Here is an 18075-nt window from a genome sequence, read left to right as displayed (position 1 = left end):
TTAGACCTGGTGGCAGAATAGAAAACAGCAGACAGGTAGTGGGGGAAGGGAAAGTAGAACAGAGGTGTAAAAGGGATAGGTAAGAGTGGAAGGGTGGAGGTAGAACTACAGTGCTTTTTTGGGAGGTGAGGAGTGAAAGAGTGAAATCAAATCTTGAGATTTGGGTTTTCAAATAAGAAATGTATTGACAGGTTGCCATCTGATTAGGAAAGCCAGATGCCAGAACTTGTTGGAGAAGAGTGTAGTGACTTTCACTTCAGACAAATTTAGCTTATTGTCATCCCAACAGAAAAGTATTCACAGTTGGAAATTTGAGTCAAAGCATCAGTGTGGAGATGTAGCCTAGGGCAATTGAAAAATTTAGGAAATTTTTTCTTAGAAGTGATAATTAAGGCCATGAAAGTGATGATCGTGCAGAGAGATGGGGAAAAAAGAAGAGCCTAAGGAGAAAGACTTGAAATGAATATCTTCGTTTAAGAGAAAGAGGAGCTAGACTTAAATATTGCTACTGAGGACCGTTTCTAACGATTAGCTGTGGTTCTAGTTAGACAGCCTTTCTGCCCTCAGAAGCCCATTCTCACTTTTGTTATTTCTACCTGTGTTTTAGTCCCTTCTGTTGCTATAATGAAAATACCTGAGTCTTGGTGATTTATACAGAACAGGCGTTTCATGATTTTGGAGGCTCAAGGTAAAGGGGCTGCATTTGATGCGTGTCTCCTTGTTGGTGGGGACCCTGCAGAGTCCCAAGACTGTGCCGATCATCATGTGCTGACAGGGCAAGAGCCTGTGTGCCTGTCTCTGTGTCTCCTTTGGTCTCTTTCCTCTTTCTTATAAAGCCACCAGAGTCCAATTATGGGACCATACCCTGATGGTATCTGATCCTAATTTCCTCCCAATCCCACCTCTTACTACCGTAGTCAGATGAAGTCTCTGCTCTTTTAACACTGTTACAGTGGCCGGTTAAGTTCCCAATGTGTAAACTTTGGGAGGACATATTGGAATCACAGAAGTGTGGTTCTCTTATTACTCCAATTTAAATCATGTTCATTCAAGATCCCTTTTCTCCATAATGCCTTATATATTTATTCTGTCAGCTTTCAAGTTCTGATCCGAAGCTGTGGGTAGCTCAGTGGTTGAAACCTTAGAAACTAGGCCACAGACAATACTTCTCACCATTTATTTGCAAGTGACATTGGCAAATGTCTTAATCAGTGTCCTAATTTACATACTCAGGGTAATAATACCCATAGTCCCCTAGGTTATTGTTGTGAAGAATATTTACTAAGACCTTGATGGGTCAGACAGTGGCATAGTGGCTAAGGCAGCTGGATCCCACATGGCTAACTCCATGATTCAAGACCCAAACCCAGGTAGTGTGAAACACATGCACACACACACACACACGTGTGTGTGTGCTCAAAATCCCAAGAAGAGAATCGAGGGAGAACAGGAGGAGGGATTGTGATACGCCCATCTCCCCTGCAGGTTGCTTTCTCATTTTCCCTCTCTTTGTCTCTCTCTCCAGCAAGTGAACATGCCCTATAGCAAAATTGGAAAAAACAAAACCAAACATCTTGGTATGTCTCATATGTTGTAAATTCTTAGCAATTTTTTAAAAGCATTATTTTTTTAACTTGAACTGCTGTCAACCATGTGGGAGTCCAGTGCCCTCACGCACCACGGCACCTGCTGGCCCCAAGCTCTTACCAATTATTAACTCTTTTATTATTATTTTCTCCATACTGCTAAATGACGGTAATGATATATAATTTTTTCTACTCTGTTCTCTGTCATGTTAGGTAGTGGCTTTTTAAAAACAACCTCTATGAATCTCAATCTCATACTGTTAAAAATTCTTTGTATGTTTCTTCCAAAAATTAGTGTTTACACACGTGAACACTGATTCTGAGGACTGAAATAGAGCAGGCATCCAATAAATAGTAACATTGTTAAATTACAGGTTAATGTTATTTGCTTTTGTTTCATCTATTAGCTTGTGTCTTCAGAGAGGAGGCCATTCCACTTGGTACTAAATTTTGTTCTGAGGACAGGATTGTTGTAAGGCCCATATGGAATGATCCAGATGAACACAGATTTATAATGTGTAGTAAGATATTTGCTTCCCATAATTTTTGCAGAAAATGAGTAACATGAAAGAATTACGTACTGATGATGTCGATTAGGGAAACCAGGATTACACTGTAGAGATTTAGATCACTTATTTATTTACTTTTTTTGCAGTGGTTTTTTTCTTCACCTTTCTCTGTAATCTGTTGCACTATCACTCAAATACTAGAATCTTCTTTTTTTTGGAGAGGTTTTTGCTATAGGGTGCGTGCACTTGCCAGACAGACAGAGAGAGACAGAGAGACAGAAAGCAAGAAATCACCCCCCAGGGGGGATGGTCACGCCGCCATCCCTTCTTTTCCGTTCTCCTCTCGGGATCTTGGGCACGCATGCACACGCACCCGGCGTGAGTTTTAAGCCACTGGGTCTGGGACTCGAACTGCAGTCGACTACATGGGAGTCCAGCGACATAGCCATTACGCTAACTGCTGTTCCATCAAATACTAGAATCTTAAGCAAAACTTTTTCTATCATCCTAAATCACCAGCTCTGATAATCTCAAGTTGGCATTTGATGTGCCTGTTTTATGCACGTTGTTTTCTTGAACTGTTTCTGAAAATGTCTTAACTCCCATTGTTAATTTAAAAATAATCTATTTCTGTACATCCTGCTGTGAAAATGGAGTCTAAAACACTTTTTGTCTGAAAAGTGGAAATACTTGACCTATTTTTCAATTTCCCTGTAATTTGAGATTCAACTATCAAAATCAATTGAAGTCTTGATGTGGAAATTGTCTATGAAAGTCAAGTTAAATTATTGGAAAGAAGGTGAGCAAATTTTCTGAAATAGTTTAGAAGATCAGAACAAATAAAATACAGATGCAAGAAATACGAGATAGTCTCTGTTGTGTAACCACAGTAATGTTCAGAAGAAATGAACATATATTGGTGATATAGAAAATTAATAGTCATAGGGAGCAGCAGTTAGTGTAATGGCTATGTCGCTGAACTCCCACGTAGTTGACCGCGGTTCGCGTCCCGGACCTGGTGGCTTAAACTCACGCCAGGCAGGTGTGCGTGCGTGCCCAAGATCCCAAGAGGAGAACGGAGGAGAAGGGATTGCGGCGTGGCCATCCCCCCTGGGGGGTGATTTCTCGCTTTCTATCTCTCTGTCTCTCTCTGTCTGGTGAGTGCACACGCCCGATAGCAAAAACCTCTCAAAAAAATTAATAGTCATGATAAATAATGGCAATTACCATTTGCTGATAACATTATTTTTAGACATTAACTAGTAATTTTTATACCCATTCTTTCTGGAGTTTTAGTTCTGCTACTCAGACTCTAACAGTATACTTGACATTGTTAATTAGGTAGGATAATTTAGATTTCAGCCTTTGTCACACTATTTCCCCAGTCCTACTGTTCATTGTGAAATTTGGATCCATACAGTTTACTTTCCATATTCTGTCTCTCCAAATCCGGGACAATGATGGAGAGAGTCAGAAGAACATGAATGTGCTGTTAGATTTTAGTTTACAATTCTAAAATTATAGAAGATTAGAATATATTCCTTAGCCTTGGTCTCCACATCTCTAATGCAGCGTTAACATCCGTTATCTGAAACTTCAAAGTCCAAAATGTTCTAAGGTCCAAACTTTTTTGAGTGCCAACAGGGTACCACAAGTGGAAAATTCCACACCTGACCTCATGTGATGGGTCACTGTCAAAACCAATGCAAAAGTATTGGATAAATTTACCTTCGGGCTATGTGTATAAGGTGTATATGAAAAATAAACTTAGTGTTCAGACATTGGTCCTTTCCCCAAGATATTATATTAGATATAGCAAATATTTTAAAATCTAAAAAGCCCCGAAATCTGAAATATTTCTGGCCCCAAGCATTACAGATTTACAGATATGGGATATTCAACCTGTATGACGATAATACCTGCTTTTTTAAAAAAAAAATGTTTTTGCCCTAGGGCATGTGCACTAGCCAGAGAAAAACAGAGACAGTGAGAAGTGAGAGGGAAAACGAGAAATCACTCCCCTAGGGGGATGGCCACACCGCAATTCCTTCTCTTGGCATTTGGGGCATGCACGCACACATACTCTGCAATTTTTGAGCCACTGGGTCCCTGATTTGAACCATAGTCTGCCATGTGGGAGTCTAGTGCCCAACTACCATGTCACCTGCTGGCCCAATATTGGCTTATTTTTAAGGATAGTATCTGATATAGTATCTTTTTTTTTGGTTTGTTTTTAAGAGAGGTTGAGAGGTTTTTTTTTTTTTTTGCTGTAGGGCGTGTGCACTTGCCAGAGAGATAGAGAGACAAAAAGCGAAAAAACACCCCCTAGGGGCATAGCCACGCTGCAATCCCTTCTTTTCCTTTCTCTTCTTGGGATTTTGGGCATGCACGCACATGCGCCCCACGTGTAGTATCTTTTTTTTTGGTTTGTTTTTAAGAGAGGTTGAGAGGTTTTTTTTTTTTTTTGCTGTAGGGCGTGTGCACTTGCCAGAGAGATAGAGAGACAAAAAGCGAAAAAACACCCCCTAGGGGCATAGCCACGCTGCAATCCCTTCTTTTCCTTTCTCTTCTTGGGATTTTGGGCATGCACGCACATGCGCCCCGCGTGATATTTAAGCTGCTGGATCCAAGACTTGAACTGTGGTTGAGTGTGTGGGAGTCCAGCGATGTAACCATTATGCCACCTACTGGTCCCCAGATAAAATATCTTAACTGCCAGGTTCCCACCAAAGGTCTGTTTCCTTTCCTTGTTCTCTACCTTATGTCCCCTTTCCTTCCTTCTACAGTAAAACTGTAATCTTTTCCTTTCTTGTTTTACACTTTTTATTGTTTTCCATGTGTATCTTGGGCTTCAATTTAACTTTTTAATTACCTTTTTGATCTTCTAATTTTTTTGTGGTTCTATTTTTCTTAGACTATTTCCACATAATTCTGCCACTCAACAGGTGACACCTATTTCCACCTCTATCCTCAGTCCCACTAGATTTTTGGTCACAGTGCAAAACCCATCAGGCTCGTCTCAGCTCCCAGGTGAAATGCTGAGTTGACAGTGGTGCTTTGTTACCAGTTAGTTTCTAATTCAGCATGATATTTCAATTCCATTTTCTAACAGAAGCAATATTATAAATGGTCTTTTGTTTTCAGGCCAAAAATATGTTTAAATCATAAATAATTGAAATGCTTTGTACTTGTGCCACAATAAAATAAAATATTACCATTGAAATTTTAGGAATAAACTAAAATCAAAACAGTATTTAGTAAGAAATAGCTATTTATAGGGCCCACAGCATGTGGTTAGGGTGCTAGATTCTCACATGGCTGACTGGGTTTGCATCTCAGACCTGATGGCTTGATTCCTCACTTTCCTTCTCTTTTTCTCTGTCACTCTCTGGTGAGTGCATGAACCCTATAGCAAATTTAAAAAACAATAATAAAAATTAAATGAATAATTCTTAAAAAAAAGAAATAGCTATTTACCTTGACTATTACTTACAGAATATAGTTAGTTGATGGATGTTTTGAAAGGAACTTTCAAGTATGTTAGAGATTGCAGTGCTTTTATGTGATGGTTAATTAAAAAAAAACTTTCTGGGGCCAGCAGGTGGCATGGTGGTTAAGGGTGCTGGACTCCCACATGGCCAACTGTGGTTCCAGTCCCAGACCTGGCGACTTGCTTTCTTTCTCACTTTCTCCCTCTCGCTCTCTTGCTCTGTCCCTCGCTGGTCAAATTAAACTAAATAGATACGGTTAAATAAAATAGTTCTTTTAAAAAAACTTTCTCATACACAAGATCACCATGAGGATGCTAATTTATAATTCTTATTTGTTGTTTTTGCTTAGGGTCATAATGGTTTGAAGAGAGAATAAGACATTTTCTGTTGGATAAATCTTATCTCCAGAAATATTCCCTGTTGCTTAGCCCATTTGTTCTTTCTTTAGTTCTAATAACATTTCCTTTTTTTTTTTTTTTTTTTTTTTTTTTTGAGAGGCTTTCGCTATAGGGCGCGTGCGCTCGCCAGACAGACAGAGACATAGAGACAGAAAGCGAGAAATCACCCCCCAGGGGGGATGGTCACGCCGCAATCCCTTCTCCTCCATTCTCCTCTCGGGATCTTGGGCACGCACGCACACGCGCCCGGCGTGAGATTTAAGCCACCGGGTCCGAGACGCGAACCGCGGTCGACTACGTGGGAGTCCAGCGACACAGCCATTACGCTAACTGCTGGTTCCCATAACATTTCCTTTTTTCCCTATGATTCAAGCCTTGATTCAAGGCTGAAACTTAATGCTTTATGCCTGTCATAAAGTCATGTGTTTCAAACTGCAGGTTAAGATCCATTGGTAGGTTATGAAATAATTCAGTAGGATGTAACCAACATTAAAAAAGAGGAAGGACTAGAACATAAATAAATTTATATCATGTGGGAAAGTTAATAATGTCTCTTAAATGTTTTTTGGTTCATGATGTAAAACTATTTCTTACTTTAGTTGTGGTAAAAAAATTAATAAACCTGCTGCATATTGCAAAACATGAAACACTTTTCCGAATTATTTAGATATTTTACAGCAAACTATTTTGGTTAAGACTTTACTTTTATTTTTGCAGTTCATTCTTCATAATTAAGAAAGCCTTGTTACGTGATACCTACATATCAATTAAGACTGTCAATGCATGCATATGCTCCTGTCTTGGGTAATACAGAGTGGGTGTTATTGGACTGAGTTCCCAGTTTCTTGTGCGCTTTGTACCTTTTGAACTCCTTTGATGTCTTAGTAAAAAAAATAGGTGACTAATAATAAGAGCTAGAACTTAGAAGCAATATAGCTAGACTTCAGTAGTTATTTGCTAGCTTAATCATGACATGATTTTAAAAGATCTGTCTCCTCCATTTTTTCTTATTCTCACATTTGTGGAATCGCACAGTAAAAAGACATGAAGTGACAAATTCAATGTAAAAATCTTTAGTTAACCCATACTCCTTTTTCTGGTGATTTGCTTACATTTAAAAAATCTTTAGAATTGCATTCTTTTTCATCTGAATTTTACTTTGTTATAATAGATAACACAGTTTTGTCTGACTAACTCAGAAGTAACTGGGCTATAAGTCATGGAAATAGTGCCTCTTGCAATGCTTATCTCTTTTTATTTAATGAATTAATTATTTAATTTTATCAATTATTATTATTTTAATTTTTTATCAGGGAGAGAGAGAGACAAAGAGAGAGAGAAGGAGAAAGGGGCAAAGTGAGAAAGCAAGCTGCCAGGTCTGGGACTAGAAGTACAGTTGGCCATGTGGGAATCCAGTACCTTAAACCTTAACCCTGCTGGCCCTGCAATTGTTTTTGTTTTTTTTTTTTGAGAGGTGTTTTTTTTTTTGTTTTTGTTTTTGTTTTTTATTTGCTACAGGGTATGTGTGCTCGCCAGAAAGACAGAGAGAGACAGAAAGTGAGAAATCATCCCCTGGGGGATGGCCACGCAGCAGTCCCTTCTCCTCCATTCTCATCTCCGGATTTTGGGCACGCAGGCATACGTGCCCAGCGTGAGTTTAAGCCACCAGGTCCGGGACTCAACCGCACTCAGCTACATGGGAGTCCAGTGACATAGCCATTATGCTAGCTGCTGGTCCAACAATTTTTATTTTATTTTATTTTTTGTGGAGAGGTTGAACTTTAATTACATGCAAAATAATGTGCTTTTAATCTTCTTTTTGAGATGGCAGTTCCTGGATTCACTCTGGGTATCTCTATACTTCTGCTGTACACTAGTCCTGTGGCTAATTATCCCAATGGAAAAGTAGCACAGTCGTGCCATGGAATGGTTCCTGAACATGGTCACAGCCCACAGTCTTATCCTGTACACCGCCTTGCAGTGAGTCGGATGACGTTCAGACCCGGAGATCAAATCAAAGGTACTGTGCTGGGATTGGCTTTACATTTTGAGTTTTGCTCTTTTACTGTTCCTTGAGCCTTTATTAGATTCAGACTATTTCCTTTACACATACTTACCTGATATAAGATACCGTCATCATGCATTTCCCTTTTTATTTTACATAAGGCATGTTTGATTGCTGGAGGGAGAAAGAGAAGAGGGAAGGTGAGAAATCACCCCCTCGGGGTGATGGCCATACTGCAGTCCTTTCTTCTCCATACTCTAGGGATTTGGGGCATGCACACACGTACACCCATGGTGTTTTTCAAGCCATCATGTTTGGGACTTGAATTATGGCATTATGCCATGTGGGATCCAGTGCCTTCACCACTACACCACCTGCTGGCCCTATTTCCCATTTTTTTTCCCCCTGAGTCATGGATTTATTAACAGTACAAGTATGAGAGAAAGAACAAGATCAGTGGTGGGCCAGCTGGTGATGTGATGGTTAATGTGACTGAATTCCACATGGCTGACTGCATGGTTCAAATCTTGATCCTGGTGGCTTAAAGAACACACTTGGCATGTGTATTTGCTGGTTGAAAATCCCAATAACTGAAAATTCAGGAGAAGAAATACTGGCATAAATATTTGCTATGAAAAGTAGTGTATCTTATCCCCATTCGGAACAGGCTTATAAAGCCCTATCATATTTAATATAACTTTCTTAATGTAGTATTATAGCCTCAATAGAGAGGAAAATAAAGTTTATCTTATCTTATTTAAAATATAGTGAATTCTTGCCCTTCTTGATATAGTGTATCTGCTTTTCTTTCCCTGATTCTTGTGGCAAGATGTAGGTTGACTTTTAAAGATGTATCTCTAAGGAGAACCAGCAGTTAGCGTAATGGCTATGTCACTGGACTCCCACGTAGTCGACTGCGGTTCGTGTCCCAGGCCCAGTGGCTTAAAACTCACGCCGGGCGCGTGTGTGTGCGTGCCCAAGATCCCGAGAGGAGAATGGAGGAGAAGGGATTGCGGCGTGACCATCCCCCCTGTGGGGTGATTTCTCGCTTTCTGTCTCTCTGTCTCTCTCTGTCTGTCTGGGGAGCGCACGTGCCCTATAGCGAAAACCTCTCAAAAAAAAAAAAAAAAGATGTATCTCTAATAGCATTTTGTAATTTTCTGAAATTCTAAAAATGTGAAATATTAATAGTTATTCTCAACAAAAAGGGTGCTTGGAAAAATTAATTTGGGATGAATGATCTAATATGACTCTTAGAGTTTCATACCACACAGTAGGCTATTAAAGCCGCTAAGGGTTTTGCAATAGAGAAACAAGTATTTACTTTTATCTAGTGCTTTCTAAACAATTTTGCATTGTGGAGTGCATCCTGACCATCACCTTCTTCCCTCTTCTCCTCTCCATGGAATTACTATTAATATCTCATGGAATGAATATCTTATGAAACACATTTTAGAGTTTTTTTGTAGGATAATTTCTACTGTTTTCTCTTTAGGAATAGTTTTGTGTATACACACCTGATTTATTATTTTTTCTTAATTACTATTTTTTTTAGATTGAGATTTTTGCTATAGGGCATGTGTGCTCACCAAAGAGAAAGAGACAGAGAGAGAGGAAGCGAGAAATTACCCCTTTTTAACTGTGATGTGTCTTTAGACACTTCTCTAAACATTTCTATTTGGGTGTTGCTCAACCTTTTAACCTATATTTTTGTCTGTTTTTCAGTTACTTTGTCAGGGCGCCCATTTAAAGGCTTTCTCTTAGAAGCTCGTGATGCTGAGGATGTGAGTGGCCCTCCTGTCGGCTCCTTCACGTGGAATGGCAGTCAAGAGATACAGCTTCTGAACTGCAAAGATGTAGAGGTTTGTATTTAGTTTCCAACTGATTTCTGCCCGTTTCTCTGAGTCTTTTCACTGCAGGGTGGTGGTTGCGAGATAAGTAACGATGGTCCTCATGTCTTGGTCCTCATGTCTTGCACGTATCTCCGTAGAGTCACAATGATCAAACTTTCCCCCTAATTTTACTACTTGCAGTATGTTTTACACATCAGCATCCTTGGAAAAATAGGGCAGTAGTTTGAGGAGTTTATGGCTTTTGATGTTTTATATTATGTTAACTGATTATATTTGTTTTAGAAGGGTTTCAATATTGAAGACAGAGTTCTAGAGTGGGATGGAAGTCTAATTTTTTGTTACTCATTTATTCATTAATTCGTTTAATAAATAGTTATTATCCTAGGAACTGTCCTGGGTATAAGACTATGGTGACGACGGGATCAGCAGTTAGCATAATGCTATGTCACTGGACTCCCATGTAATTGACTGCAGTTCAAGTCCCAGACGCAGCGGCTTAAACTCATGCCGGGCGTGTATGCATGCGTGCCCAGGATCCTGAGAGGAGAATGGAGGAGAAGAGATTGCAGCGTGGCCATACCCCTTGGGGGGTGATTTCTCGCTTTCTGTCTCTCTGTCTCTCTCTGTCTTTCTGGCAAGTGCACGTCCCCTATAGCAAAAACCTCTCCAAAAAAAAGACTATGGTGATGAGCAAGACTTACTGTTATTCTTCAAAAAACTCATAGTCTTAACATGGAAGTAAAATATATGGACAGAGGGCATATGATGCCAAAGTCGATCATTCAGCACAGACACAGAAGTAGAACAGTGTGATAACTTAGGTTAGAAACCTACACAGGCTGAATGGGAAGCATAAGAGAGGGAGCCATACACAGCCCAGAGGAAACTGAGAGAGAGGAGATGATCTCCATGCTAGGAGTTTGCCAGGTAATAAAAGTGAGAACTGAGGTTGCTCAAGGGAGAGGAATTACTACAGTATCATGCTACATATTTGGATGGAGGAAATTTTTAGTGTAAATGAAGTAAGCAGCAGACTTCCTATAGCATTGACACTTCCAATATTCATGACTCTCTTCAGTTCTTAAATTTCTGCTGATTCTAATGTATTCACAGAGCTAGTAACTAGCAGTTGTTGACCAATCAACATGTATTTATTGAGTACCTAAGTCCTTATTCTAAAATAATAAAAATAGTCTTCACCAGAATGCCAAGGTCATGCAATGATAAATTACTCCATAAAATGATAGAAGTTCAGTCCCACTAAGCTTCTGAGGGGCTGAATGGTAATTCTTTTTCATTTTATTTCAGGGATCAGCGGTGAGTCATACAAATCCATCCAAAAAAACAGAAATTGAAGTCTACTGGAATGCTCCCAGCAGTGCTTCTAATCACATACAGTTTCTGTGAGTGGAAGATTTTTACAACTCCGTAACTAGCATTATTGAAACAATCAGTTTTTGTAGATATTCGCTTATATAGAAGAGAATTGTTACAATCCCACCACCTTACTGATGTGGGGTATTTTGCTTTTTGTATGTTTTTTTTTTTTTTTCCCCCACCAGTATATACCCAGCTCCTAGCACAAGACCTGGAATCTAATAAGCACTTAATAGACATTTGTTGAATGAAATATTACACTACTTTGATACTAACAAGAGTCATAAGTCCATGAAGTATACGGAGTAATGAGTCCATAAGGTATATGGAGTAATGCTTGTTTTTCGATTTGCTTCTGTGTTAGTATGAGAATACAATGAGAACAGTCCTGAAATTTGGATGACATTTTTTTGCAGTGTTACAACTTATAGATTAGGTTGTTGTGGAAATAAGACCTTGCATGCCTCTCAGAATGATCAAATTCATGCAATTAAAATAGGATTTTCTTAACCCATCAGGTAAGGGAAGTGGGCAGTTATGAAGACGTATCAGGATTCCTGAGTAGGGTTATAGGTGTATTTAAAGGGAAGAATTGCTATTTTGACATGTCTCTATTTTCTGCTTCTATTGGTGTACAGGTTCCCAGTATGCAGTGACACAGCTTTCTACCTGTGTGTTAGATGGACTGTGAAAAAGAGATGTGACCCCAATAAAAGATGATGGTTGCTTCTGCAGCCTCTGTAGAGCTTCTTGCTGTAGCTACTGCTACTTTGCTCCTGGAAAAATTTGAACAGTGCATTATGAAATGGGTAGAAGCATGTTCTTCATATGTCAGGGAGTAGCAATCTGGGCAGTTTATTCCTTAGGTCTGGCACTCACCACTGTTGAGACTATGCTCAGATAGGTAAGAACAGATAGGTAAGAAAAGAGAAGGACGGCACCTTGTGATGCATTGGAAGAGAGTCATTACAGATTTGCCTAAGAGAAAACTACTCTTAGGTACTAATATGTTCCTAGTGTATGTTCCTAGTTCCTCCCTCCACCCCCTCCCCCTTTTTTCCCCCCTTAACTTATTTGATTTGATTGTGATGGACCACAGTCAAAGTCTAATCTTGCTGGTACTGCATTTCAGAGTCACGGTTGTCGAGAAGTATAAAATCTACTGGGTGAAGATTCCTGGCCCTGTAATTTCACAGCCGGATGCACCTCCTTTTACACCTACAACAACAATCGTACCTTTGTCAACATTACTTCCTCCTGTCTCCCATTTAACCAAACCAGTAAGTACCGTTTTTATAGCATCACAAAATATAATCTAAAATAACATGTAATCAGATATAATGTTTATATATTATAAAATGTAGATGAGGAGGACAAAAATAAGACATTATGTATGAGTAAAGTGATTTACTTAGTTTCCTCTGTGTGAAAAATTTCATGGTTGGAAATTGTGGTTCTGTACTTGGCAAAGTACAAAGAAAGTAGCTGTATTGGGTTGCATGATGAATTTTTGCGTTCTCCATAGGAATCTGAATGAACTCTGCAACATTATGACTTACAGGTTAGAATAAAGTGAATGTGAGACCCCATGTGTTCAAGGTGTGGTTATGACATTCACATGTAGTCTGCACCTGCGGTGGATATGTTTTCACTTGAAAATAAATCTTAGGAACTTTCTTCCATCCCTCTCTCCCTCCCTCCCTTCCTCCCTTCCTTCCCCCTCTCTCCCTCTCTTCCTTCCTTCCTTCTTACCTTCTTCTTCCCTCCTTTCTTCCCAGTCAAATATCAAATGTGGAGAGGGAGTTTAAGCTAAATTTAGGTAAGATTTGGAGGTCTTGAAGTGACCTTATTTCATTAAGGGCAAAGCATACTGGGGAATGCTATGTGCTGAACCTCCAAAAGTCTCTTGCAGTCTCAACAGCCAGAATCCTATTTAGGCCAATTGATCCAAAAGAATTCTGATTGAAGAAAACATATCTTGGAGGGTGTAATGTATGTTATTGGGTCATTGGAAATGTCATGATGCATTAAATGAGTCACGACTTTCACTACTACATAAAAGAAACAGTAGGGATAAGGGTTTTTACGGAAGGAAATTGTAATAAATTATGCTTCTTAATTCAGAAGTGGATATAATGAAAAATATCTTAAGGTAGGTTGTTAGAATAGAAAGAAGAAACTTGAATCTGAAAACTGACTTGTCTAATTTCTGTGTATCTTTAGAAAGATTCTTTAATTTTCAAAATTTCCATTTTCAGTTTCTTTCCTGGAATGAGAAATAATACTAGCTAGCTCTTAGTATCATTGTGAGAATTAAACAAAATAATAATAAGTATAAACTTTCTAACTATGCCTTACACTTAATAAATATGTTCAGTAAACTTAGTTCCTTTTCTTTTTCTTTCCTTTTGTCCTTTTATACCTCTTTGTTGGTATAGAAAAGGGTAAGTAAAACAAGCCTCTTATGTAATGTCTTACTTTGTTTTCCTTCTCTTCTGCATCTTATAATGTATAGACATTATATTTGATAACATTATTTTGAATATTTCTCCTTTGTTTGATCATGCAGTTAGATTTATTATTTGTATAGCTCCTAGTTTTTTTTTTATTATTATGATAGCACATGCACATGCTAGAAAGAGAGAGCGAGAGCGAGAGTGAGAGAGAGAGAAAGAGAGAGAAGAGATGAACACCCTCTAGAGCCTGGATACACTGTGATTCCCTTCCTTCAGGCCTCCAGTCCATCAGATCTTGGGCACTTGTGCACATGCCTCGTGTATTTTGGGCTCCCCTGGCTGAAGTCAGAACCATGGTCACCATGTGAATTCTGGCTTCTCTTGAGCAGTGCATTACCACTGTACCTCAGTGCTGACCCTCAGTTTAGTCTTAATGATTATTTATTTAATCTGCTCTGGGGGTGGGGACAGACAGAGGCACAACAGTAAAACATGATGCTTTGCTAGGTGGATCTACATGGGAGGGTTCCCAGTTCAAGTCTAGAGACTTCCCTGGGGATATGCTGGCCCATGATCTAGGGCTGGATTAAAGTTGGGGTGAACAGCAACATCAAGACCCCAATGGGGGTGCTGTCTCTCTCTTTCTTTCTTTTTCTGCCTCTCATATTCACAGAAGAAATAAATGAATAAACCTTAAAAGGTCTCTCTCTCTCTCTTTCTTTCTTTTTCTGTCTCTCATATTCACAGAAGAAATAAATGAGTAAACCTTAAAAATACAAAACAAACTGCTTTAGAGGAATAAATAGTCCACTTAGACCTGAGCCTTCTGGTAGGAATCTATGAACTTTTATTGTCTTTCCATTATATTCACTTAAAGGTGTCAGCTCTTCTTAGAGCTTCTTGTGTCTCTGTGCCAACTTTATAATTTCTAATTATAGAGAGTCATTACAGTCATAGGGGTATAGCATTTTTAGAGCAAGAAGAGACCTCACTCAGGGTTTATTTCATTCAGTTTTCTTGCTGTTTAGTTGAAGGTAAAGGAACTTGAGGGAAGAAATTCTTTGGCGAATGTGGGGAGTAAAGGGATGAGCAGAGACCAAAGTCCAAGTTTCCTAGTTCCTAATGGGCTGTTCTTTCACCCTACTGTGATTGGTTTTTCCATTTCCATGAAATCTAGTTACATAACATGAATGTTTAGCCCTCTCCTGAAATGTTCTGTCACAGCCCATTCTAAGAAGATATTTCCATTTACTCTGTCAAATTGTAGATCTAATTTTTTTTTTTTTTGGTGAGATTTTTGCTATAGGGCATGTGCACTCACCAGAAAGACAGAGAGAGACAGAGAGATAGAAAGCAAGAAATCACCCCCCCCGGGAGGATGGCCATGCCACAGCCCTTTCTCCTCCATTCTCCTCTCGGGATCTTGGGCACGCCTACACATGCACCCGGCATGAGTGTAAGCCACCGGGTCTGAGACTTGAACTGCGGTTGACTACATGGGAGTCCAGCGACATAGCCATTACACTAACTGCTGGTCCCTTTTTTTTTTGTTTTTTTTTGAGACTTTTGTGTGATATACCAAGCAACCCTAGAGTAAGTCATTATAGAAGACTCAATAGTGCAGTTAAACTTAATCATTTGGATTAACTCTCAGTTTAGTGCTCCTTGTTTCTCCTCCCATTAAATCATTACTCTTTGGAATGGCGGTATATATTGGATTAACTGGTTTATTTTTGGTTATATTAAGTTGTCAGGAAGGTCATGACATATATTTGCACAGAAAAATGTGTCATGACTTTTCCGATGGCCCAGTATTATTTTAGTATCAAATCTGAATCTGAATTCTAAAAGCAGAGTCTAAGATCTAACTATAAAAATTTGCTAAGGGTCTGTTTGCTTTAAAAATTCTATCTCTGGAAACTAGAGCATATCCTTTACACGAAAATGATAATGTAGATTTAAATATTCCCTAAGAAGTTTTTCAAAATTGACCAGAAATTTTGCTCCAGAACATACCTAATGTGAAATGTTTTGTGTACTAAAGGAACTTTAATACTCTTATACAGTTACAGTCCAGCTAGTGCTATGTTTTCCAAATTTTAATTAAAATTAATTAAGTTTAAAAGCTCACAGCCTATCTAACTACAGCTCTGATCTTTTCTAATTTGGGATTTTTTTTTGTTCCCTTATTTGAAACCTTATTATGAAAAGGTATTCTCATTAAAAACCTGTACTTGAAGGTAGTGGTTCTGTCATCAGCAATGAGCTGCTTGCTTAATAATTAAGATTTTTTTTTTTCCCGTTACTTTTCTAGTTCAATGCTTCAGGCTGTGGGAACAAGAAGTTCTGTATTAGGAGTCCTTTGAACTGTGACCCAGAGCAGGAGCATGCCTGCGTCTTCTTGTCCTTCACAAGAGATGGCCACTCGGTGATGGTGGAAATGAGCGGACCCAGTAATGGCTACTTATCCTTTGCGTTTTCTCACGACCGATGGATGGTTTGTACCTCTCACTTACATCGGTGGTAGTGATGATGATGATCATTGGAGTGAGCTCTAATCAGCAGTGGATTAACTGTTCCAGAGTCAAGTGATCATTCTTAAGGGTGGAATGAGGAGGAGAAAGTAACTTAGGACAGATTCTAAGTAAATGGCTTTGAATGTTTCTTAATTGTAACGGTTGGGCAATTATATACCTCCAAGAACAGACAGTAATTTTACTTCCGGTTTCCCATTTTATGCTTGTCTCTCTGTGATAAAGTAAGAGGTTCAGTGAAAAAAAGTGGCTCTACGTAAAATGTCATGTTGCTTATGTAAGTGGCTGGAACTGTAGCATGTGTTCCTGTTCTTGGCGTCCCTATTTTAGTGGTCATCAGTGCATTTCCCAAACAGAGACTTAAACCTGTGTGTCCAGGCAAAATGTACTGGGTACCAGGAGGCTCCTTTGTCCTCGATATGTTAAGCCAGCTCTCGTTGTCCCTGGGTGCTGCTGATGCTTGGGTTCATTCTATGGGTGGCAGCCTTGTGCTATGGTGAGAGAGAACACAGTAGTCCTGATTTCCCAGGGAATGGGAGTCTTGTGACCAGGACATATGGACGTCCTGTTCAAGAAGAATTGGCAGTGGATAAGGGGGACAATTGCAAAAGGAGAAAGTGCTTTATTTCCACATTGGCAAAGGCAAGGAGTCTTTTCTTGAGGGTTTTCTTCTTGTCAAGATTTACACTTAACATCACTTCTTTAGGGAATCATATTTTGAAAAAGAAAAAGAACTCTGAGATGGCTGTGACAGAACTAATGCTTTCCCTGAAAGTGCACCCCGGCCACATTGGTTGCAAACTATCTCAAGAAGCCAGCATTACTTTTTTTAGGGTGATAGCATTTCAGTGCATGCACTTGACCTACGTGGTTTACGGTATAGCTGTACAATGCACATACTATTTTCTCTCATTAATCAAAGAACATACCTTCATTCTCTTAGACGCAGGATATAGCATGTGTGTTACAAAACAACATGTAAAAAATTATGGCTCTTTCCCCTTCAGAGTTGCTTTTAAGTGAGATTTTATATTCATTCATATGATGCTGTGATTATTCAAAACATTTTCTCCATGTCCTTTTTGTAATTGCTATCAGCTCTGAAGAATATTCTATTGGGTATTCTCAGTGTCAGTTAAAAGGAATCAAGTTCGGTGCATAAAGTGAATGATGGGGTTAGGTGACAAATAACATTTGATCATAAAGCAATAATGAAAGATGGTGAAGGTACTTGTTGGGTTAATGTGATAAGACAAAAACTGGATGTGAAGGAAATTCTGAAGATGACTCCAAATAGGATTAACAATGGCGGTCTTGTTGAGTAAGTGTCTAGTTTCATCTGGGTTCCTCTTTTAGGTATAGCATTCATTTAGATATATGCTCTTGTCACTTAAAAATTATTTAAGTCACTCATAAGGTTACATGGCACAGTATACTATAATAACACCTTTCCTTGTACCTGTCATATAAAATCTGTAGGTGAGAGAGAGAGAGAGAGAGAGAGAGAGCGCACAAGTGAGAGAGAGAGACTATTATCGAGTTGAGTATGGTGATGAGAAGCCTACAGGTAGGATTTTTAGTTCTGTTCTGAATTGTAAGCATGGATAGCATAAAAGCAGTTTAGTCCCAATTCAGGATATATTTATTTTACTTAGAAATCTTATCTGTTTCTAGTCTAGTACTCATCAAAAATGTTTATAAGAAAGACTTAATTATGCAGGTGCAAGTTATTTACAGAGCAATCCTCTTTAATGATTAAAATCATCTGTGTACCTTTTTGCCTAAATTGGGGGAAATGAATCATCCTCAAAATATGCTTTTAAAGTGGTTATTTTTATTTTGGGTTGCTATTTTTAAATGTTTAGG

The 18075-nt window shown here is 38.9% G+C and overlaps 1 protein-coding gene across 1 annotated transcript in view; it reads left to right on the top strand.

Moving 5' to 3' along the window:
- Positions 1-18075, top strand: part of FRRS1 (ferric chelate reductase 1) — a 48463-nt gene that overhangs the window by 4941 nt on the left and 25447 nt on the right. Inside the window, exons 2-6 of the mRNA XM_006169020.3 lie at positions 7809-8004; positions 9715-9851; positions 11151-11245; positions 12352-12499; positions 15990-16172. Of these exons, the coding sequence (XP_006169082.1) occupies positions 7809-8004; positions 9715-9851; positions 11151-11245; positions 12352-12499; positions 15990-16172 (759 nt within the window). The remainder of the gene's footprint in view (positions 1-7808; positions 8005-9714; positions 9852-11150; positions 11246-12351; positions 12500-15989; positions 16173-18075) is intronic.

The sequence above is a fragment of the Tupaia chinensis genome, unplaced genomic scaffold (genome assembly GCF_000334495.1).
Source record: "Tupaia chinensis unplaced genomic scaffold, TupChi_1.0 Scaffold146687_1, whole genome shotgun sequence".
Taxonomy (NCBI): domain Eukaryota; kingdom Metazoa; phylum Chordata; class Mammalia; order Scandentia; family Tupaiidae; genus Tupaia; species Tupaia belangeri.
This window is presented reverse-complemented; position numbering and strand designations above follow the sequence as displayed.